Source organism: Oncorhynchus clarkii, chromosome 23 (assembly GCF_045791955.1).
Source record: "Oncorhynchus clarkii lewisi isolate Uvic-CL-2024 chromosome 23, UVic_Ocla_1.0, whole genome shotgun sequence".
NCBI lineage: Eukaryota > Metazoa > Chordata > Actinopteri > Salmoniformes > Salmonidae > Oncorhynchus > Oncorhynchus clarkii.
The window spans coordinates 50,578,785-50,602,677 of NC_092169.1; the positions used below are offsets into that span (position 1 = coordinate 50,578,785).

The window sequence follows — 23,893 nt, forward strand, 5'->3', positions numbered from 1 at the left end:
AGAGCCCTGTTTGTGATGCTATTGTCCTGTTGGTGATGCTATTGTTATGTTGGTGATGCTGTTGTCCTGTTGGTGATGCTACTGTCCTGTTGGTGATGCTATTGTCCTGTTGGTGATGCTATTGTCCTGTTGGTGATGCTATAGCCCTGCTTGTGATGCTATTGTCCTGTTGGTGATGCTATTGTCCTGTTTGTGATGCTATTGTCCTGTTGGTGATGTATAGCCCTGTTTGTGATGCTATTGTCCTGTTGCTGATGCTATTGTCCTGTTTGTGATGCTATTGTCCTGTTGGTGATGGTGATGCTATTGTCCTGTTGGTGATGCTATAGCCCTGTTTGTGATGCTATTGTCCTGTTGATGATGCTATTGTCCTGTTGGTGATGCTATTGTCCTGTTGGTGATGGTGATGCTATTGTCCTGTTGGTGATGCTATAGCCCTGTTTGTGATGCTATTGTCCTGTTGATGATGCTATTGTCCTGTTGGTGATGCTATTGTCCTGTTGGTGATGTATAGCCCTGTTTGTGATGCTATTGTCCTGTTGGTGATGCTATTGTCCTGTTGGTGATGCTATTGTCATGTTGGTGATGCTATAGCCCTGTTGGTGATGCTATTGTCCTGTTGGTGATGCTATTGTCCTGTTGGTGATGCTATTGTCCTGTTGGTTATGCTATTGTCCTGTTGGTGATGCTATTGTTCTGTTGGTGATGCTATTGTCCTGTTGGTGATGCTATAGCCCTGTTTGTGATGCTATTGTCCTGTTGGTAATGCTATTGTCCTGTTGGTGATGCTATTGCCCTGTTGGTGATGCTATTGTCCTGTTGGTGATGCTATAGCCCTGCTTGTGATGCTATTGTCCTGTTGGTGATGCTATTGTCCTGTTGGTGATGCTAGAGCCCTGTTTGTGATGCTATTGTCCTGTTGGTGATGCTATTGTTCTGTTGGTGATGCGGTTGTCCTGTTGGTGATGCTATTGTCCTGTTGGTGATGCTATTGTCCTGTTGGTGATGCTATTGTCCTGTTGGTGATGCTATAGCCCTGCTTGTGATGCTATTGTCCTGTTGGTGATGCTATTGTCCTGTTTGTGATGCTATTGTCCTGTTGGTGATGTATAGCCCTGTTTGTGATGCTATTGTCCTGTTGCTGATGCTTTTGTCCTGTTTGTGATGCTATTGTCCTGTTGGTGATAGTGATGCTATTGTTCTGTTGGTGATGCTATAGCCCTGTTTGTGATGCTATTGTCCTGTTGGTGATGCTATTGTCCTGTTGGTGATGCTATTGCCCTGTTGGTGATGCTATTGTCCTGTTGGTGATGCTATTGTCCTGTTGGTGATGCTATTGTCCTGTTGGTGATGCTATTATCCTGTTGGTGATGCTATTGTCCTGTTGGTTATGCTATTGTCCTGTTGGTGATGCTATTGTCCTGTTGGTGATGCTATTGGTCTGTTGGTGATGCTATTGTCCTGTTGGTGCTGCTATAGCCCTGTTTGTGATGCTATTGTCCTGTTGGTGATGCTATTGTCCTGTTGGTGATGCTATTGCCCTGTTGGTGATGCTATTGTCCTGTTGGTGATGCTATAGCCCTGCTTGTGATGCTATTGTCCTGTTGGTGATGCTATTGTCCTGTTTGTGATGCTATAGCCCTGTTTGTGATGCTATTGTCCTGTTTGTGATGCTATAGCCCTGTTGGTGATGCTATTGCCCTGTTGGTGATGCTATTGCCCTGTTGGTGATGCTATTGTCCTGTTGGTGATGCTAGAGCCCTGTTTGTGATGCTATTGTCCTGTTGGTGATGCTATTGTTCTGTTGGTGATGCTGTTGTCCTGTTGGTGATACTATTGTCCTGTTGGTGATGCTATTGTCCTGTTGGTGATGCTATTGTCCTGTTGGTGATGCTATAGCCCTGCTTGTGATGCTATTGTCCTGTTGGTGATGCTATTGTCCTGTTTGTGATGCTATTGTCCTGTTGGTGATGTATAGCCCTGTTTGTGATACTATTGTCCTGTTGCTGATGCTATTGTCCTGTTTGTGATGCTATTGTCCTGTTGGTGATGGTGATGCTATTGTCCTGTTGGTGATGCTATAGCCCTGTTTGTGATGCTATTGTCCTGTTGATGATGCTATTGTCCTGTTGGTAATGCTATTGTCCTGTTGGTGATGGTGATGCTATTGTCCTGTTGGTGATGCTATAGCCCTGTTTGTGATGCTATTGTCCTGTTGATGATGCTATTGTCCTGTTGGTGATGTATAGCCCTGTTTGTGATGATATTGTCCTGTTGGTGATGCTATTGTCCTGTTGGTGATGCTATAGCCCTGTTGGTGATGCTATTGTCCTGTTGGTGATGCTATTGTCCTGTTGGTGATGCTATTGTCCTGTTGGTGATGCTATTATCCTGTTGGTGATGCTATTGTCCTGTTGGTTATGCTATTGTCCTGTTGGTGATGCTATTGTTCTGTTGGTGATGCGGTTGTCCTGTTGGTGATGCTATAGCCCTGTTTGTGATGCTATTGTCCTGTTGGTAATGCTATTGTCCTGTTGGTGATGCTATAGCCCTGCTTGTGATGCTATTGTCCTGTTGGTGATGCTATTGTCCTGTTGGTGATGCTAGAGCCCTGTTTGTGATGCTATAGCCCTGTTTGTGATGCTATTGCCCTGTTGGTGATGCTATTGTCCTGTTGGTGATGCTATAGCCCTGCTTGTGATGCTATTGTCCTGTTGGTGATGCTATTGTCCTGTTGGTGATGCTAGAGCCCTGTTTGTGATGCTATTGTCCTGTTGGTGATGCTATTGTTCTGTTGGTGATGCGGTTGTCCTGTTGGTGATGCTATTGTCCTGTTGGTGATGCTATTGTCCTGTTGGTGATGCTATTGTCCTGTTGGTGATGCTATTATCCTGTTGGTGATGCTATTGTCCTGTTGGTTATGCTATTGTCCTGTTGGTGATGCTATTGTTCTGTTGGTGATGCTATTGTCCTGTTGGTGATGCTATAGCCCTGTTTGTGATGCTATTGTCCTGTTGGTAATGCTATTGTCCTGTTGGTGATGCTATTGCCCTGTTGGTGATGCTATTGTCCTGTTGGTGATGCTATAGCCCTGCTTGTGATGCTATTGTCCTGTTGGTGATGCTATTGTCCTGTTGGTGATGCTAGAGCCCTGTTTGTGATGCTATTGTCCTGTTGGTGATGCTATTGTTCTGTTGGTGATGCGGTTGTCCTGTTGGTGATGCTATTGTCCTGTTGGTGATGCTATTGTCCTGTTGGTGATGCTATTGTCCTGTTGGTGATGCTATAGCCCTGTTGGTGATGCTATTGTCCTGTTGGTGATGCTATTGTCCTGTTTGTGATGCTATTGTCCTGTTAGTGATGTATAGCCCTGTTTGTGATGCTATTGTCCTGTTGCTGATGCTATTGTCCTGTTTGTGATGCTATTGTTCTGTTGGTGATGGTATTGTCCTGTTGATGATGCTATAGCCCTGTTTGTGATGCTATTGTCCTGTTGGTGATGCTATTGTCCTGTTGGTGATGCTATTGCCCTGTTGGTGATGCTATTGTCCTGTTGGTGATGCTATTGTCCTGTTGGTGATGCTATTATCATGTTGGTGATGCTATTGTCCTGTTGGTTATGCTATTGTCCTGTTGGTGATGCTATTGTCCTGTTGGTGATGCTATTGTTCTGTTGGTGATGCTATTGTCCTGTTGGTGATGCTATAGCCCTGTTTGTGATGCTATTGTCCTGTTGGTGATGCTATTGTCCTGTTTGTGATGCTATTGTCCTGTTGGTGATGTATAGCCCTGTTTGTGATGCTATTGTCCTGTTGCTGATGCTATTGTCCTGTTTGTGATGCTATTGTCCTGTTGGTGATGGTGATGCTATTGTCCTGTTGCTGATGCTATAGCCCTGTTTGTGATGCTATTGTCCTGTTGGTGATGCTATTGTCCTGTTGGTGATGCTATTGTCCTGTTGGTTATGCTATTGTCCTGTTGGTGATGCTATTGTCCTGTTGGTGATGCTATGGTTCTGTTGGTGATGCTATTGTCCTGTTGGTGATGCTATAGCCCTGTTTGTGATGCTATTGTCCTGTTGGTGATGCTATTGCCCTGTTGGTGATGCTATTGTCCTGTTGGTGATGCTATAGCCCTGCTTGTGATGCTATTGTCCTGTTGGTGATGCTATTGTCCTGTTTGTGATGCTATTGTCCTGTTGGTGATGCTATAGCCCTTTTTGTGATGCTATTGTCCTGTTGGTGATGCTATTGTCCTGTTGGTGATGCTATTGCCCTGTTGGTGATGCTATTGTCCTGTTGGTGATGCTATAGCCCTGTTTGTGATGCTATTGTCCTGTTGATGATGCTATTGTCCTGTTGGTGATGCTATTGTCCTGTTGGTGATGCTATTGTCCTGTTGGTGATGCTGTAGTATTTTTGTATGGCTCTAGGAAGAGAGCCAGTATGTCCAATAATCTCTGTGTGTTTTCAAGTACCTACTGTTTGTCTGCACACAAGTTTTCTCTAAAACATTAATCACTTCTTCAAAGTCACAGTCAAACAAAGTCAGTCCTGACATGTCCCAGACAGACAATGATGGTAGACACATGAATGATGTGTGTGTGTCTCTCTGTCTGTGTGTTTCTCTCGCTCTCTGTGTGTGTGTGTGTGTGTGTGTGTGTGTGTGTGTGTGTGTGTGTGTGTGTGTGTGTGTGTGTGTGTGTGTGTGTGTGTGTGTGTGTGTGTGTGTGTGTGTGTGTGTGTGTCATTGTAAGTCAAGAGGCAAGGACTCCTGAGTAAAAGTCGTCTCAGATTGGGTATCAGCCCCTGCCCTCTCCTGTCCTCTGTTTGGCTGCAGAATGACTGCCAGACACACACACACACTGCCACACTCGAACACCAGATTTTGTGTAATAGATTTTGTCCGAGTTCAGTTAAATTGTAAACGACCTGAAATAGACATAAGGAATATTCCGTGGAGGATGAAACGTGTTGTGTGGGCATAGATACTGTAAACTGTAATAGGTTATTGTATGAAGAACGTGTTGACATTGTGTGAAGGACCTGTACTTACTGAAAGTGACTTAGGCTACTTCAGATTATCGAATATTCGGTGTGGATAATGGATATAGAAGAGTCATAATAGCTTATTGAATTGAAAAATGCAATACAGTTTTAGAGTTGTCTCTTAAAATGTAATCTCAATATATTATAACATCTGTAGGATTTAGCAGTTATGGGTCTCTGATGCCATGTGACCCATTTAATTATAATTCTAGTTCCACAGAAAATCTCTACCCTGGTCTCATATTGTAGTGCTGTAGACAACTCTTCTAAATCTCTACTCTGGTCTCATATTGTAGTGCTGTAGACAACTCTTCTAAATCTCTACACACTGGTCTCATATTGTAGTGCTGTAGACAACTCTTCTAAATCTCTACCCTGGTCTCATATTGTAGTGCTGTAGACAACTCTTCTAAATCTCTACCCTGGTCTCATATTGTAGTGCTGTAGACAACTCTTCTAAATCTCTACCCTGGTCCGATACTGTAGTACTGTAGATAACTCTTCTAAATCACTACCCTGGTCTCACACTCAAGTGACGTAGACAACTCTTCTAAATCACTACCCTGGTCTCATATTGTAGTGCTGTAGACAACTCTTCTAAATCACTACTCTGGTCTCATACTGTAGTGATATGAGACAACTCTTCTAAATCTCTACCCTGGTCTCATGCGGTAGTGCTATAGTCAGCTCTTCTAAATCTCTACTCTGGTCTCATATTGTAGTGCTGTAGACAACTCTTCTAAATCATTACCCTGGTCTCATACTGTAGTGATGTAGACAACTCTTCTAAATCACTACCCTGGTCCAATACTTGTGATGTAGACAACTCTTCTAAATCACTACCCTGGTCCGATACTTGTGATGTAGACAACTCTTCTAAATCTCTACCCTGGTCCGATACTGTAGTACTGTAGACAACTCTTCTAAATCACTACCCTGGTCTCATACTGTAGTGACGTAGACAACTCTTCTAAATCACTACCCTGGTCTCATATTGTAGTGCTGTAGACAACTCTTCTAAATCACTACTCTGGTCTCATACTGTAGTGATGTAGACAACTCTTCTAAATCTCTACCCTGGTCTCATGCGGTAGTGCTATAGACAGCTCTTCTAAATCTCTACTCTGGTCTCATATTGTAGTGCTGTAGACAACTCTTCTAAATCATTACCCTGGTCTCATACTGTAATGATGTAGACAACTCTTCTAAATCACTACCCTGGTCTCATACTGTAGTGATGTAGACAACTCTTCTAAATCTCTACCCTGGTCCGATACTTGTGATGTAGACAACTCTTCTAAATCACTACCCTGGTCTCATACTGTAGTGCTGTAGACAACTCTTCTAAATCACTACCCTGGTCCGATACTTGTGATGTAGACAACTCTTCTAAATCTCTACCCTGGTCCGATACTGTAGTACTGTAGACAACTCTTCTAAATCACTACCCTGGTCTCATACTGTAGTGACGTAGACAACTCTTCTAAATCACTACCCTGGTCTCATGTTGTAGTGCTGTAGACAACTCTTCTAAATCACTACTCTGGTCTCATACTGTAGTGATGTAGACAACTCTTCTAAATCTCTACGCTGGTCTCATACTGTAGTGATGTAGACAACTCTTCTAAATCTCTACCCTGGTCTCATGCGGTAGTGCTATAGACAGCTCTCCTAAATCTCTACTCTGGTCTCATATTGTAGTGCTGTAGACAACTCTTCTAAATCATTACCCTGGTCTCATACTGTAATGATTTAGACAACTCTTCTAAATCACTACCCTGGTCTCATACTGTAGTGATGCAGACAACTCTTCTAAATCTCTACCCTGGTCCGATACTTGTGATGTAGACAACTCTTCTAAATCACTACCCTGGTCTCATACTGTAGTGCTGTAGACAACTCTTCTAAATCACTACCCTGGTCCGATACTTGTGATGTAGACAACTCTTCTAAATCTCTACCCTGGTCCGATACTGTAGTACTGTAGACAACTCTTCTAAATCACTACCCTGGTCTCATACTGTAGTGACGTAGACAACTCTTCTAAATCACTACCCTGGTCTCATGTTGTAGTGCTGTAGACAACTCTTCTAAATCACTACTCTGGTCTCATACTGTAGTGATGTAGACAACTCTTCTAAATCTCTACGCTGGTCTCATACTGTAGTGATGTAGACAACTCTTCTAAATCTCTACCCTGGTCTCATGCGGTAGTGCTATAGACAGCTCTCCTAAATCTCTACTCTGGTCTCATATTGTAGTGCTGTAGACAACTCTTCTAAATCATTACCCTGGTCTCATACTGTAATGATTTAGACAACTCTTCTAAATCACTACCCTGGTCTCATACTGTAGTGATGCAGACAACTCTTCTAAATCTCTACCCTGGTCCGATACTTGTGATGTAGACAACTCTTCTAAATCACTACCCTGGTCCGATACTTGTGATGTAGACAACTCTTCTAAATCTCTACCCTGGTCCGATACTGTAGTACTGTAGACAACTCTTCTAAATCACTACCCTGGTCTCATACTGTAGTGACGTAGACAACTCTTCTAAATCTCTACGCTGGTCTCATTTTGTAGTGATGTAGACAACTCTTCTAAATCACTACCCTGGTCTCATACTGTAGTGGTGTAGACAACTCTTCTAAATCACTACCCTGGTCTCATATTGTAGTGCTGTAGACAACTCTTCTAAATCTCTACCCTGGTCTCATATTGTACTGCTGTAGACAACTCTTCTAAATCACTACTCTGGTCTCATACTGTAGTGATGTAGACAACTCTTCTAAATCTCTACCCTGGTCTCATGCGGTAGTGCTATAGACAGCTCTTCTAAATCTCTACTCTGGTCTCATATTGTAGTGCTGTAGACAACTCTTCTAAATCATTACCCTGGTCTCATACTGTAGTGATGTAGACAACTCTTCTAAATCACTACCCTGGTCTCATACTGTAGTGATGTAGACAACTCTTCTAAATCACTACCCTGGTCCAATACTTGTGATGTAGACAACTCTTCTAAATCACTACCCTGGTCCGATACTTGTGATGTAGACAACTCTTCTAAATCTCTACCCTGGTCCGATACTTGTGATGTAGACAACTCTTCTAAATCACTACCCTGGTCTCATAATGTAGTGCTGTAGACAACTCTTCTAAATCACTACCCTGGTCCGATACTTGTGATGTAGACAACTCTTCTAAATCTCTACCCTGGTCCGATACTGTAGTACTGTAGACAACTCTTCTAAATCACTACCCTGGTCTCATACTGTAGTGACGTAGACAACTCTTCTAAATCACTACCCTGGTCTCATATTGTAGTGCTGTAGACAACTCTTCTAAATCACTACTCTGGTCTCATACTGTAGTGATGTAGACAACTCTTCTAAATCTCTACCCTGGTCTCATGCGGTAGTGCTATAGACAGCTCTTCTAAATCTCTACTCTGGTCTCATATTGTAGTGCTGTAGACAACTCTTCTAAATCATTACCCTGGTCTCATACTGTAATGATGTAGACAACTCTTCTAAATCACTACCCTGGTCTCATACTGTAGTGATGTAGACAACTCTTCTAAATCTCTACCCTGGTCCGATACTTGTGATGTAGACAACTCTTCTAAATCACTACCCTGGTCTCATACTGTAGTGCTGTAGACAACTCTTCTAAATCACTACCCTGGTCCGATACTTGTGATGTAGACAACTCTTCTAAATCTCTACCCTGGTTCGATACTGTAGTACTGTAGACAACTCTTCTAAATCACTACCCTGGTCTCATACTGTAGTGACGTAGACAACTCTTCTAAATCACTACCCTGGTCTCATATTGTAGTGCTGTAGACAACTCTTCTAAATCACTACTCTGGGCTCATACTGTAGTGATGTAGACAACTCTTCTAAATCTCTACCCTGGTCTCATGCGGTAGTGCTATAGACAGCTCTTCTAAATCTCTACTCTGGTCTCATATTGTAGTGCTGTAGACAACTCTTCTAAATCATTACCCTGGTCTCATACTGTAATGATGTAGACAACTCTTCTAAATCACTACCCTGGTCTCATACTGTATTGATGTAGACAACTCTTCTAAATCTCTACCCTGGTCCGATACTTGTGATGTAGACAACTCTTCTAAATCACTACCCTGGTCTCATACTGTAGTGCTGTAGACAACTCTTCTAAATCACTACCCTGGTCCGATACTTGTGATGTAGACAACTCTTCTAAATCTCTACCCTGGTCCGATACTGTAGTACTGTAGACAACTCTTCTAAATCACTACCCTGGTCTCATACTGTAGTGACGTAGACAACTCTTCTAAATCACTACCCTGGTCTCATGTTGTAGTGCTGTAGACAACTCTTCTAAATCACTACTCTGGTCTCATACTGTAGTGATGTAGACAACTCTTCTAAATCTCTACGCTGGTCTCATACTGTAGTGATGTAGACAACTCTTCTAAATCTCTACCCTGGTCTCATGCGGTAGTGCTATAGACAGCTCTTCTAAATCTCTACTCTGGTCTCATATTGTAGTGCTGTAGACAACTCTTCTAAATCACTACTCTGGTCTCATACTGTAGTGATGTAGACAACTCTTCTAAATCTCTACGCTGGTCTCATACTGTAGTGATGTAGACAACTCTTCTAAATCTCTACCCTGGTCTCATGCGGTAGTGCTATAGACAGCTCTTCTAAATCTCTACTCTGGTCTCATATTGTAGTGCTGTAGACAACTCTTCTAAATCATTACCCTGGTCTCATACTGTAATGATTTAGACAACTCTTCTAAATCACTACCCTGGTCTCATACTGTAGTGATGTAGACAACTCTTCTAAATCTCTACGCTGGTCTCATACTGTAGTGATGTAGACAACTCTTCTAAATCTCTACCCTGGTCTCATGCGGTAGTGCTATAGACAGCTCTTCTAAATCTCTACTCTGGTCTCATATTGTAGTGCTGTAGACAACTCTTCTAAATCATTACCCTGGTCTCATACTGTAATGATTTAGACAACTCTTCTAAATCACTACCCTGGTCTCATACTGTAGTGATGTAGACAACTCTTCTAAATCTCTACGCTGGTCTCATACTGTAGTGATGTAGACAACTCTTCTAAATCTCTACCCTGGTCTCATGCGGTAGTGCTATAGACAGCTCTTCTAAATCTCTACTCTGGTCTCATATTGTAGTGCTGTAGACAACTCTTCTAAATCATTACCCTGGTCTCATACTGTAATGATTTAGACAACTCTTCTAAATCACTACCCTGGTCTCATACTGTAGTGATGCAGACAACTCTTCTAAATCTCTACCCTGGTCCGATACTTGTGATGTAGACAACTCTTCTAAATCACTACCCTGGTCTCATACTGTAGTGCTGTAGACAACTCTTCTAAATCACTACCCTGGTCCGATACTTGTGATGTAGACAACTCTTCTAAATCTCTACCCTGGTCCGATACTGTAGTACTGTAGACAACTCTTCTAAATCACTACCCTGGTCTCATACTGTAGTGACGTAGACAACTCTTCTAAATCTCTACGCTGGTCTCATTTTGTAGTGATGTAGACAACTCTTCTAAATCACTACCCTGGTCTCATACTGTAGTGGTGTAGACAACTCTTCTAAATCACTACCCTGGTCTCATATTGTAGTGCTGTAGACAACTCTTCTAAATCACTACTCTGGTCTCATACTGTAGTGATGTAGACAACTCTTCTAAATCTCTACCCTGGTCTCATGCGGTAGTGCTATAGACAGCTCTTCTAAATCTCTACTCTGGTCTCATATTGTAGTGCTGTAGACAACTCTTCTAAATCATTACCCTGGTCTCATACTGTAATGATGTAGACAACTCTTCTAAATCACTACCCTGGTCTCATACTGTAGTGATGTAGACAACTCTTCTAAATCTCTACCCTGGTCCGATACTTGTGATGTAGACAACTCTTCTAAATCACTACCCTGGTCTCATACTGTAGTGCTGTAGACAACTCTTCTAAATCACTACCCTGGTCCGATACTTGTGATGTAGACAACTCTTCTAAATCTCTACCCTGGTCCGATACTGTAGTACTGTAGACAACTCTTCTAAATCACTACCCTGGTCTCATACTGTAGTGACGTAGACAACTCTTCTAAATCACTACCCTGGTCTCATATTGTAGTGCTGTAGACAACTCTTCTAAATCACTACTCTGGGCTCATACTGTAGTGATGTAGACAACTCTTCTAAATCTCTACCCTGGTCTCATGCGGTAGTGCTATAGACAGCTCTTCTAAATCTCTACTCTGGTCTCATATTGTAGTGCTGTAGACAACTCTTCTAAATCATTACCCTGGTCTCATACTGTAATGATGTAGACAACTCTTCTAAATCACTACCCTGGTCTCATACTGTATTGATGTAGACAACTCTTCTAAATCTCTACCCTGGTCCGATACTTGTGATGTAGACAACTCTTCTAAATCACTACCCTGGTCTCATACTGTAGTGATGTAGACAACTCTTCTAAATCTCTACCCTGGTCCGATACTTGTGATGTAGACAACTCTTCTAAATCACTACCCTGGTCTCATACTGTAGTGCTGTAGACAACTCTTCTAAATCACTACCCTGGTCCGATACTTGTGATGTAGACAACTCTTCTAAATCTCTACCCTGGTCCGATACTGTAGTACTGTAGACAACTCTTCTAAATCACTACCCTGGTCTCATACTGTAGTGACGTAGACAACTCTTCTAAATCACTACCCTGGTCTCATGTTGTAGTGCTGTAGACAACTCTTCTAAATCACTACTCTGGTCTCATACTGTAGTGATGTAGACAACTCTTCTAAATCTCTACGCTGGTCTCATACTGTAGTGATGTAGACAACTCTTCTAAATCTCTACCCTGGTCTCATGCGGTAGTGCTATAGACAGCTCTCCTAAATCTCTACTCTGGTCTCATATTGTAGTGCTGTAGACAACTCTTCTAAATCATTACCCTGGTCTCATACTGTAATGATTTAGACAACTCTTCTAAATCACTACCCTGGTCTCATACTGTAGTGATGCAGACAACTCTTCTAAATCTCTACCCTGGTCCGATACTTGTGATGTAGACAACTCTTCTAAATCACTACCCTGGTCTCATACTGTAGTGCTGTAGACAACTCTTCTAAATCACTACCCTGGTCCGATACTTGTGATGTAGACAACTCTTCTAAATCTCTACCCTGGTCCGATACTGTAGTACTGTAGACAACTCTTCTAAATCACTACCCTGGTCTCATACTGTAGTGACGTAGACAACTCTTCTAAATCACTACCCTGGTCTCATGTTGTAGTGCTGTAGACAACTCTTCTAAATCACTACTCTGGTCTCATACTGTAGTGATGTAGACAACTCTTCTAAATCTCTACGCTGGTCTCATACTGTAGTGATGTAGACAACTCTTCTAAATCTCTACCCTGGTCTCATGCGGTAGTGCTATAGACAGCTCTCCTAAATCTCTACTCTGGTCTCATATTGTAGTGCTGTAGACAACTCTTCTAAATCATTACCCTGGTCTCATACTGTAATGATTTAGACAACTCTTCTAAATCACTACCCTGGTCTCATACTGTAGTGATGCAGACAACTCTTCTAAATCTCTACCCTGGTCCGATACTTGTGATGTAGACAACTCTTCTAAATCACTACCCTGGTCCGATACTTGTGATGTAGACAACTCTTCTAAATCTCTACCCTGGTCCGATACTGTAGTACTGTAGACAACTCTTCTAAATCACTACCCTGGTCTCATACTGTAGTGACGTAGACAACTCTTCTAAATCTCTACGCTGGTCTCATTTTGTAGTGATGTAGACAACTCTTCTAAATCACTACCCTGGTCTCATACTGTAGTGGTGTAGACAACTCTTCTAAATCACTACCCTGGTCTCATATTGTAGTGCTGTAGACAACTCTTCTAAATCTCTACCCTGGTCTCATATTGTACTGCTGTAGACAACTCTTCTAAATCACTACTCTGGTCTCATACTGTAGTGATGTAGACAACTCTTCTAAATCTCTACCCTGGTCTCATGCGGTAGTGCTATAGACAGCTCTTCTAAATCTCTACTCTGGTCTCATATTGTAGTGCTGTAGACAACTCTTCTAAATCATTACCCTGGTCTCATACTGTAGTGATGTAGACAACTCTTCTAAATCACTACCCTGGTCTCATACTGTAGTGATGTAGACAACTCTTCTAAATCACTACCCTGGTCCAATACTTGTGATGTAGACAACTCTTCTAAATCACTACCCTGGTCCGATACTTGTGATGTAGACAACTCTTCTAAATCTCTACCCTGGTCCGATACTTGTGATGTAGACAACTCTTCTAAATCACTACCCTGGTCTCATAATGTAGTGCTGTAGACAACTCTTCTAAATCACTACCCTGGTCCGATACTTGTGATGTAGACAACTCTTCTAAATCTCTACCCTGGTCCGATACTGTAGTACTGTAGACAACTCTTCTAAATCACTACCCTGGTCTCATACTGTAGTGACGTAGACAACTCTTCTAAATCACTACCCTGGTCTCATATTGTAGTGCTGTAGACAACTCTTCTAAATCACTACTCTGGTCTCATACTGTAGTGATGTAGACAACTCTTCTAAATCTCTACCCTGGTCTCATGCGGTAGTGCTATAGACAGCTCTTCTAAATCTCTACTCTGGTCTCATATTGTAGTGCTGTAGACAACTCTTCTAAATCATTACCCTGGTCTCATACTGTAATGATGTAGACAACTCTTCTAAATCACTACCCTGGTCTCATACTGTAGTGATGTAGACAACTCTTCTAAATCTCTACCCTGGTCCGATACTTGTGATGTAGACAACTCTTCTAAATCACTACCCTGGTCTCATACTGTAGTGCTGTAGACAACTCTTCTAAATCACTACCCTGGTCCGATACTTGTGATGTAGACAACTCTTCTAAATCTCTACCCTGGTTCGATACTGTAGTACTGTAGACAACTCTTCTAAATCACTACCCTGGTCTCATACTGTAGTGACGTAGACAACTCTTCTAAATCACTACCCTGGTCTCATATTGTAGTGCTGTAGACAACTCTTCTAAATCACTACTCTGGGCTCATACTGTAGTGATGTAGACAACTCTTCTAAATCTCTACCCTGGTCTCATGCGGTAGTGCTATAGACAGCTCTTCTAAATCTCTACTCTGGTCTCATATTGTAGTGCTGTAGACAACTCTTCTAAATCATTACCCTGGTCTCATACTGTAATGATGTAGACAACTCTTCTAAATCACTACCCTGGTCTCATACTGTATTGATGTAGACAACTCTTCTAAATCTCTACCCTGGTCCGATACTTGTGATGTAGACAACTCTTCTAAATCACTACCCTGGTCTCATACTGTAGTGCTGTAGACAACTCTTCTAAATCACTACCCTGGTCCGATACTTGTGATGTAGACAACTCTTCTAAATCTCTACCCTGGTCCGATACTGTAGTACTGTAGACAACTCTTCTAAATCACTACCCTGGTCTCATACTGTAGTGACGTAGACAACTCTTCTAAATCACTACCCTGGTCTCATGTTGTAGTGCTGTAGACAACTCTTCTAAATCACTACTCTGGTCTCATACTGTAGTGATGTAGACAACTCTTCTAAATCTCTACGCTGGTCTCATACTGTAGTGATGTAGACAACTCTTCTAAATCTCTACCCTGGTCTCATGCGGTAGTGCTATAGACAGCTCTTCTAAATCTCTACTCTGGTCTCATATTGTAGTGCTGTAGACAACTCTTCTAAATCATTACCCTGGTCTCATACTGTAATGATTTAGACAACTCTTCTAAATCACTACCCTGGTCTCATACTGTAGTGATGCAGACAACTCTTCTAAATCTCTACCCTGGTCCGATACTTGTGATGTAGACAACTCTTCTAAATCACTACCCTGGTCTCATACTGTAGTGCTGTAGACAACTCTTCTAAATCACTACCCTGGTCCGATACTTGTGATGTAGACAACTCTTCTAAATCTCTACCCTGGTCCGATACTGTAGTACTGTAGACAACTCTTCTAAATCACTACTCTGGTCTCATACTGTAGTGATGTAGACAACTCTTCTAAATCTCTACTCTGGTCTCATGCGGTAGTGCTATAGACAGCTCTTCTAAATCTCTACTCTGGTCTCATATTGTAGTGCTGTAGACAACTCTTCTAAATCATTACCCTGGTCTCATACTGTAGTGATGTAGACAACTCTTCTAAATCACTACCCTGGTCTCATACTGTAGTGATGTAGACAACTCTTCTAAATCACTACCCTGGTCCAATACTTGTGATGTAGACAACTCTTCTAAATCACTACCCTGGTCCGATACTTGTGATGTAGACAACTCTTCTAAATCTCTACCCTGGTCCGATACTTGTGATGTAGACAACTCTTCTAAATCACTACCCTGGTCTCATAATGTAGTGCTGTAGACAACTCTTCTAAATCACTACCCTGGTCCGATACTTGTGATGTAGACAACTCTTCTAAATCTCTACCCTGGTCCGATACTGTAGTACTGTAGACAACTCTTCTAAATCACTACCCTGGTCTCATACTGTAGTGACGTAGACAACTCTTCTAAATCACTACCCTGGTCTCTTATTGTAGTGCTGTAGACAACTCTTCTAAATCACTACTCTGGTCTCATACTGTAGTGATGTAGACAACTCTTCTAAATCTCTACCCTGGTCTCATGCGGTAGTGCTATAGACAGCTCTTCTAAATCTCTACTCTGGTCTCATATTGTAGTGCTGTAGACAACTCTTCTAAATCACTACCCTGGTCTCATACTGTAGTGATGTAGACAACTCTTCTAAATCTCTACCCTGGTCCGATACTTGTGATGTAGACAACTCTTCTAAATCACTACCCTGGTCTCATACTGTAGTGCTGTAGACAACTCTTCTAAATCACTACCCTGGTCCGATACTTGTGATGTAGACAACTCTTCTAAATCTCTACCCTGGTCCGATACTGTAGTACTGTAGACAACTCTTCTAAATCACTACCCTGGTCTCATACTGTAGTGACGTAGACAACTCTTCTAAATCACTACCCTGGTCTCATATTGTAGTGCTGTAGACAACTCTTCTAAATCACTACTCTGGTCTCATACTGTAGTGATGTAGACAACTCTTCTAAATCTCTACTCTGGTCTCATAGTTTACTACTGTTTTCTTTGTGCTCAGGAGAAGACCGTCCCAGAGAGAATGTGGTGGGCAGCACAGCGGACGGCCAGGCGGCAAACGGCGGGGCGCCGGGGGCGGAGCCTGCTACGGGGAGGTGGAGACTTCGTTGCTGCATCAAAGTCACGGCCGTACAGGTGCGGAAGGCGCTGTGGGGCATTGCCATGGTGATGTGTGTGTGCTCATCGTGGGCGGGGTCCACCCAGCTGGCCAAGCTCACCTTTAAGCAGGTGAAGAACCTGACGAAGTTGCATGCTAAACACACACACAAACTCAGATTGACACGATCCACCACTGAGTGCTAGCGAGTGCCAGATGAAACCTGTTAATAAAAATGTTAAAGTAATTTGTTTTGGATACCCAGTTTGACGCTCCATTCACCCTCACCTGGTTCGCCACCACCTGGAACTGCCTGTTCTTCCCCCTCTACTACATCGGACACCTGTGTAAGAGCCCTGAGAGACAGACCCCCAGACAGAGGTTCAGGTAATCAATCAATCAATGCAATGTATTTATACTGTTTACATCAACTGTTGTCCTAAAGGTTTAACAAAGGACACCAGGTGACAAAGAAGGAGTGAAAACTATTTCAGACTGCATTGAGAGGCATAGCAGAGTATCATGGAAACCCAAATGTAGCCTTGTTGTAATATAATATGCCATTTTATCAAGTTTATACATCATAATTTGTGACTCTGGTGTTTCATGATGGCTCTGGTATTAATATTACCTCTGGTTGTCTATAAGTGGAGGTAAGAAGTCATTACTTTCCTAAGTTAGGTGGGAGGTATAGTGTGTCGAGCTGCAGCAGTCTCTAGTTGGACAAAAGCCTGTGTCTACAGTTAGATCAGCTTAGTCACATGACGTGCTCTTCCTCTGAGAGGAATCCCTGATCTCTACAACCCACTGGGCTGCTGCTGCACACAAATAGAACTGTGTGTGTGTGTCAGTGCGTGCGTGTGTGTGTGTGTGTGTGTGTGTGTGCCAGAGTTTGTGTGTGTGCATACATGCCTCCATGCCTGTGAGTGCTTCCAGTCATGCTCGTACGTATGTGTCTGTGTATGCTTGCGTGTGTGTGCGTGTTTGTCAGAGCTTCTAAGAGTGCTCATGCATGGATCTGGTTCTGGGCTCTCCCTGCTCCCCTGGCTCTGACTGTGTGGCCTGCATACCGAACAACCTTTATAATGTTATCTTACTAACACAGCCTTTATAATGTTATCTTGCTAACACAGCCTTTATAATGTTATCTTACTAACACAGCCTTTATAATGTTATCTTACTAACACAGCCTTTATAATGTTATCTTACTAACACAGCCTTTATAATGTTATCTTTCTAACACAGCCTTTATAATGTTATCTTTCTAACACAGCCTTTATAATGTTATCTTGCTAACACAGCCTTTATAATGTTATCTTACTAACACAGCCTTTATAATGTTATCTTTCTAACACAGCCTTTATAATGTTATCTTGCTAACACAGCCTTTATAATGTTATCTTTCTAACACAGCCTTTATAATGTTATCTTGCTAACACAGCCTTTATAATGTTATCTTGCTAACACAGCCTTTATAATGTTAGCTATCTTTCTGACACAGCCTTTATAATGTTATCTTGCTAACACAGCCTTTATAATGTTAGCTATCTTTCTAACACAGCCTTTATAATGTTATCTTGCTAACACAGCCTTTATAATGTTAGCTATCTTTCTGACACAGCCTTTATAATGTTATCTTACTAACACAGCCTTTATAATGTTATCTTGCTAACACAGCCTTTATAATGTTATCTTACTAACACAGCCTTTATAATGTTATCTTGCTAACACAGCCTTTATAATGTTATCTTACTAACACAGCCTTTATAATGTTATCTTACTAACACAGCCTTTATAATGTTATCTTACTAACACAGCCTTTATAATGTTATCTTTCTTTCTAACACAGCCTGTATAATGTTATCTTACTAACACAGCCTTTATAATGTTATCTTACTAACACAGCCTTTATAATGTTATCTTACTAACACAGCCTTTATAATGTTATCTTACTAACACAGCCTTTATAATGTTATCTTTCTTTCTGACACAGCCTTTATAATGTTATCTTGCTAACACAGCCTTTATAATGTTAGCTATCTTTCTAACACAGCCTTTATAATGTTACCTTACTAACACAGTCTTTATAATGTTATCTTACTAACACAACCTTTATAATGTTATCTTTCTTTCTGACACAGCCTTTATAATGTTATCTTACTAACACAGCCTTTATAATGTTACCTTACTAACACAGCCTTTATAATGTTACCTTACTAACACAGCCTTTATAATGTTACCTTACTAACACAGTCTTTATAATGTTAGCTTACTAACACAGCCTTTATAATGTTATCTTACTAACACAGCCTTTATAATGTTATCTTACTAACACAGCCTTTATAATGTTACCTTACTAACACAGCCTTTCTACTCATTCACCTTTCATCTGCTGCTGTGTAGCCTGTAGAAAGTACAAATACAAAGACATGGTCTAATGTATTGAGACAGCAGAGCTTGTGTTATACTATAGTGTGGTCTAATGTATTGAGACAGCAGGGTTTGTGTTATACTATAGTGTGGTCTAATGTATTGAGACAGCAGGGTTTGTGTTGCACTATAGTGTGGTCTAATGTATTGAGACAGCAGAGCTAGTGTTATACTATAGTGTGGTCTAATGTATTGAGACAGCAGGGTTTGTGTTATACTATAGTGTGGTCTAATGTATTGAGACAGCAGGGTTTGTGTTATACTATAGTGTGGTCTAATGTATTGAGACAGCAGAGCTAGTGTTATACTATAGTGTGGTCTAATGTATTGAGACAGCAGAGCTAGTGTTATACTATAGTGTGGTCTAATGTATTGAGACAGCAGGGTTTGTGTTATACTATAGTGTGGTCTAATGTATTGAGACAGCAGGGTTTGTGTTATACTATAGTGTGGTCTAATGTATTGAGACAGCAGAGCTTGTGTTATACTATAGTGTGGTCTAATGTATTGAGACAGCATAGCTTGTGTTATACCATAGTGTGGTCTAATGTATTATCCACCTGGGCCACTCTCTATCTGTTCCCCTCTACCTAGTGGCTACGTCCCAAAATGGCACCTATTCCCCTCCAAATGGCACCCTATTCCCTTCCAAATGGCACCTATTCCCTTCCAAATGGCACCCTATTCCCTTCCAAATGGCACCTTATTCTCTTCCAAATGGCACCTATTCCCTTCCAAATGGCACCTTATTCCCATCCAAATGGCACCCTATTCCCTTCCAAATGGCACCTATTCCCTTCCAAATGGCACCCTATTCCCTTCCAAATGGCACCCTATTCCCTTCCAAATGGCACCTATTCCCTTCCAAATGGCACCCTATTCCCTTCCAAATGGCACCTATTCCCTTCCAAATGGCACCCTATTCCCTTCCAAATGACACCGTATTCCCTTCCAAATGACACCGTATTCCCTTCCAAATGACACTGTATTCCCTCCAAATGGCACCCAATTCCCTTCCAAATGGCACCTATTCCCTTCCAAATGACACCGTATTCCCTTCCAAATGGCACCTATTCCCTTCCAAATGGCACCCTATTCCCTTCCAAATGGCACCTTATTCTCTTCCAAATGGCACCTATTCCCTTCCAAATGGCACCTTATTCCCATCCAAATGGCACCCTATTCACTACCAAATGGCACCTATTCCCTTCCAAATGGCACCCTATTCCCTTCCAAATGGCACCTTATTCTCTTCCAAATGGCACCTATTCCCTTCCAAATGGCACCCTATTCCCTTCCAAATGGCACCGTATTCCCTTCCAAATGACACCGTATTCCCTTCCAAATGACACCATATTCCCTTCCAAATGACACCGTATTCCCTTCCAAATGACACCATATTCCCTTCCAAATGACACTGTATTCCCTTCCAAATGGCACCCAATTCCCTTCCAAATGGCACCTTTTTCCCTTCCAAATGGCACCCTATTCCCTTTCAAATGGCACCTATTCCCTTTCAAATGGCACCCTATTCCCTTCCAAATGGCACCTATTCCCTTCCAAATGGCAGCCTGTTCCCTTTCAAATGGCACCTTATTCTCTTTCAAATGGCACCTATTCCCTTCCAAATGACACCGTATTCCCTTTCAAATGGCACCTATTCCCTTTCAAATGGCACCCTATTCCCTTCCAAATGGCACCTATTCCCTTTCAAATGGCACCTATTCCCTTTCAAATGGCACCTATTCCCTTTCAAATGGCACCCTATTCCCTTTCAAATGGCACCTATTCCCTTCCAAATGACACCGTATTCCCTTTCAAATGGCACCTATTCCCTTTCAAATGGCACCCTATTCCCTTCCATATGGCACCTATTCCCTTTCAAATGGCACCTATTCCCTTTTAAATGGCACCTATTCCCTTTCAAATGGCACCCTATTCCCTTCCAAATGACACCGTATTCCCTTCCAAATGGCAGCCTGTTCCCTTTACAGTGCACATATTTTGACCAGGGATCATAGGGCTCTGGTCAGAACTAGAGTACTAGACACTAGGGAATAGAGAACCATTAGAGACACATGCGCAGAGTGTCTCCTGCTCTCCCGTCCCTCTGTACTTTCAGAAAACAAATGAAATATCAACAGAGTTCTGATCTCCTTAAAAATGCAGGGGCTGGAGAGCAGCATATGATAGGCTGAAATGTGGAATGCACAGCTTTGTGGGAGATGAGGAGAGACTTCAGTGAGCTGCCAGATGCTCTTCTCCTCTCTTGGGCTAAAGCAGCCCTGCCCTAGCATGTGTCGGTCCACACAGTGCGTGGAAGAGCTGGCACCAGTCCACACGACATAACTAATACATGACAGCATGGCAGAGGCCAATCGCAGTTGTCATCGGACCACTTTCCACTGGGGCTTAGGACGGGATTCAATGTGATTGCAGGTTGTCGACAATGTGGCTTTTATAGATAATGTTCCATATTTACTGAGATCCCATTCACGGTAAACGCTAAATATGTCGGCTCAATCGGAAATTGTCTTTAAAAGGTGCCTTTGCTGAAAACATGAAACAGATAGAATCTTAGCCTTAATCTGGTGCTTGAGCTTAGTTCCAGGCTGAAGTTCAGGGCTTAGGTTTTGGGGATTCACAGCCCCAGTCAAAGAGGTCTATTGTTATGGATTCAGGCATAGAGCCAGGTTCAGTAATGAAATGAAGCATTGCCCTCAACCTCATTAACTGATTATAGTTATAGTGTATTGTTGTCTGTTCGTACGTGGCCTGTTAGTGTCCAGTGTGCTTTATCTGCCCTGTCATCTTTCTGGAGCCTGACCAAAACAACCTCCTACAGCTCCACATCCACACCGCCAGGCCACTCTGCCTAACTGACCAGGACTAACAGTACATAACTACCTAACTGACCAGGACTAACAGTACCTAACTACCTAACTGACCAGGACTAACAGTACCTAACTACCTAACTGACCAGGACTAACAGTACCTACCTAACTGACCAGGACTAACAGTACCTACCTAACTGACCAGGACTAACAGTACCTAACTACCTAACTGACCAGGACTAACAGTACATAAGTACCTAACTGACCAGGACTAACAGTACCTACCTAACTGACCAGGACTAACAGTACATAACTACCTAACTGACCAGGACTAACAGTACCTAACTGACCAGGACTAACAGTACATAACTACCTAACTGACCAGGACTAACATTACATAACTACCTAACTGACCAGGACTAACAGTACATAACTACCTAACTGACCAGGACTAACAGTACCTAACTACCTAACTGACCAGGACGAACAGTACATAACTACCTAACTGACCAGGACTAACAGTACCTACCTAACTGACCAGGACTAACAGTACCTAACTACCTAACTGACCAGGACTAACAGTACATAACTACCTAACTGACCAGGACTAACAGTACATAACTACCTAACTGACCAGGACTAACAGAACCTACCTAACTGACCAGGACTAACAGTACCTAACTACCTAACTGACCAGGACTAACAGTACATAACTACCTAACTGACCAGGACTAACAGTACATAACTACCTAACTGACCAGGACTAACAGTACCTAACTGACCAGGACTAACAGTACATAACTACCTAACTGACCAGGACTAACATTACATAACTACCTAACTGACCAGGACTAACAGTACATAACTACCTAACTGACCAGGACTAACAGTACCTAACTACCTAACTGACCAGGACGAACAGTACATAACTACCTAACTGACCAGGACTAACAGTACCTACCTAACTGACCAGGACTAACAGTACCTAACTACCTAACTGACCAGGACTAACAGTACATAACTACCTAACTGACCAGGACTAACAGTACATAACTACCTAACTGACCAGGACTAACAGAACCTACCTAACTGACCAGGACTAACAGCACCTAACTACCTAACTGACCAGGACTAACAGTACATTACTAGCTAACTGAGCAGGACTAACAGTACATAACTACCTAACTGACCAGGACTAACAGTACCTACCTAACTGACCAGGACTAAGAGTACCTAACTGACCAGGACTAACAGTACCTACCTAACTGACCAGGACTAACAGTACCTAACTACCTAACTGACCAGGACTAACAGTACCTAACTACCTAACTGACCAGGACTAACAGTACATAACTACCTAACTGACCAGGACTAACAGTACATAACTACCTAACTGACCAGGACTAACAGTACCTAACTACCTAACTGACCAGGACTAACAGTACCTACCTAACTGACCAGGACTAACAGTACCTAACTACCTAACTGACCAGGACTAACAGTACCTACCTAACTGACCAGGACTAACAGTACCTAACTACCTAACTGACCAGGACTAACAGTACATAACTACCTAACTGACCAGGACTAACAGTACATAACTACCTAACTGACCAGGACTAACAGAACCTACCTACCTGACCAGGACTAACAGCACCTAACTACCTAACTGACCAGGACTAACAGTACATAACTAGCTAACTGAGCAGGACTAACAGTACATAACTACCTAACTGACCAGGACTAACAGTACCTACCTAACTGACCAGGACTAAGAGTACCTAACTACCTAACTGACCAGGACTAACAGTACCTACCTAACTGACCAGGACTAACAGTACCTAACTACCTAACTGACCAGGACTAACAGTACCTAACTACCTAACTGACCAGGACTAACAGTACATAACTACCTAACTGACCAGGACTAACAGTACCTAACTACCTAACTGACCAGGACTAACAGTACCTACCTAACTGACCAGGACTAACAGTACATAACTAGCTAACCGAGCAGGACTAACAGTACATAACTACCTAACTGACCAGGACTAACAGTACCTACCTAACTGACCAGGACTAACAGTACCTAACTACCTAACTGACCAGGACTAACAGTACCTAACTGACCAGGACTAACAGTACCTACCTAACTGACCAGGACTAACAGTACATAACTACCTAACTGACCAGGACTAACAGTACC

At 42.2% G+C, this 23,893-nt stretch overlaps 1 protein-coding gene across 1 annotated transcript in view; it reads left to right on the forward strand.

The window, feature by feature from the left end:
- Positions 1–23,893, forward strand: part of LOC139381615 (solute carrier family 35 member F3-like) — a 233,233-nt gene that overhangs the window by 185,967 nt on the left and 23,373 nt on the right. Inside the window, exons 3-4 of the mRNA XM_071125278.1 lie at positions 16,328–16,554; positions 16,689–16,810. Of these exons, the coding sequence (XP_070981379.1) occupies positions 16,328–16,554; positions 16,689–16,810 (349 nt within the window). The remainder of the gene's footprint in view (positions 1–16,327; positions 16,555–16,688; positions 16,811–23,893) is intronic.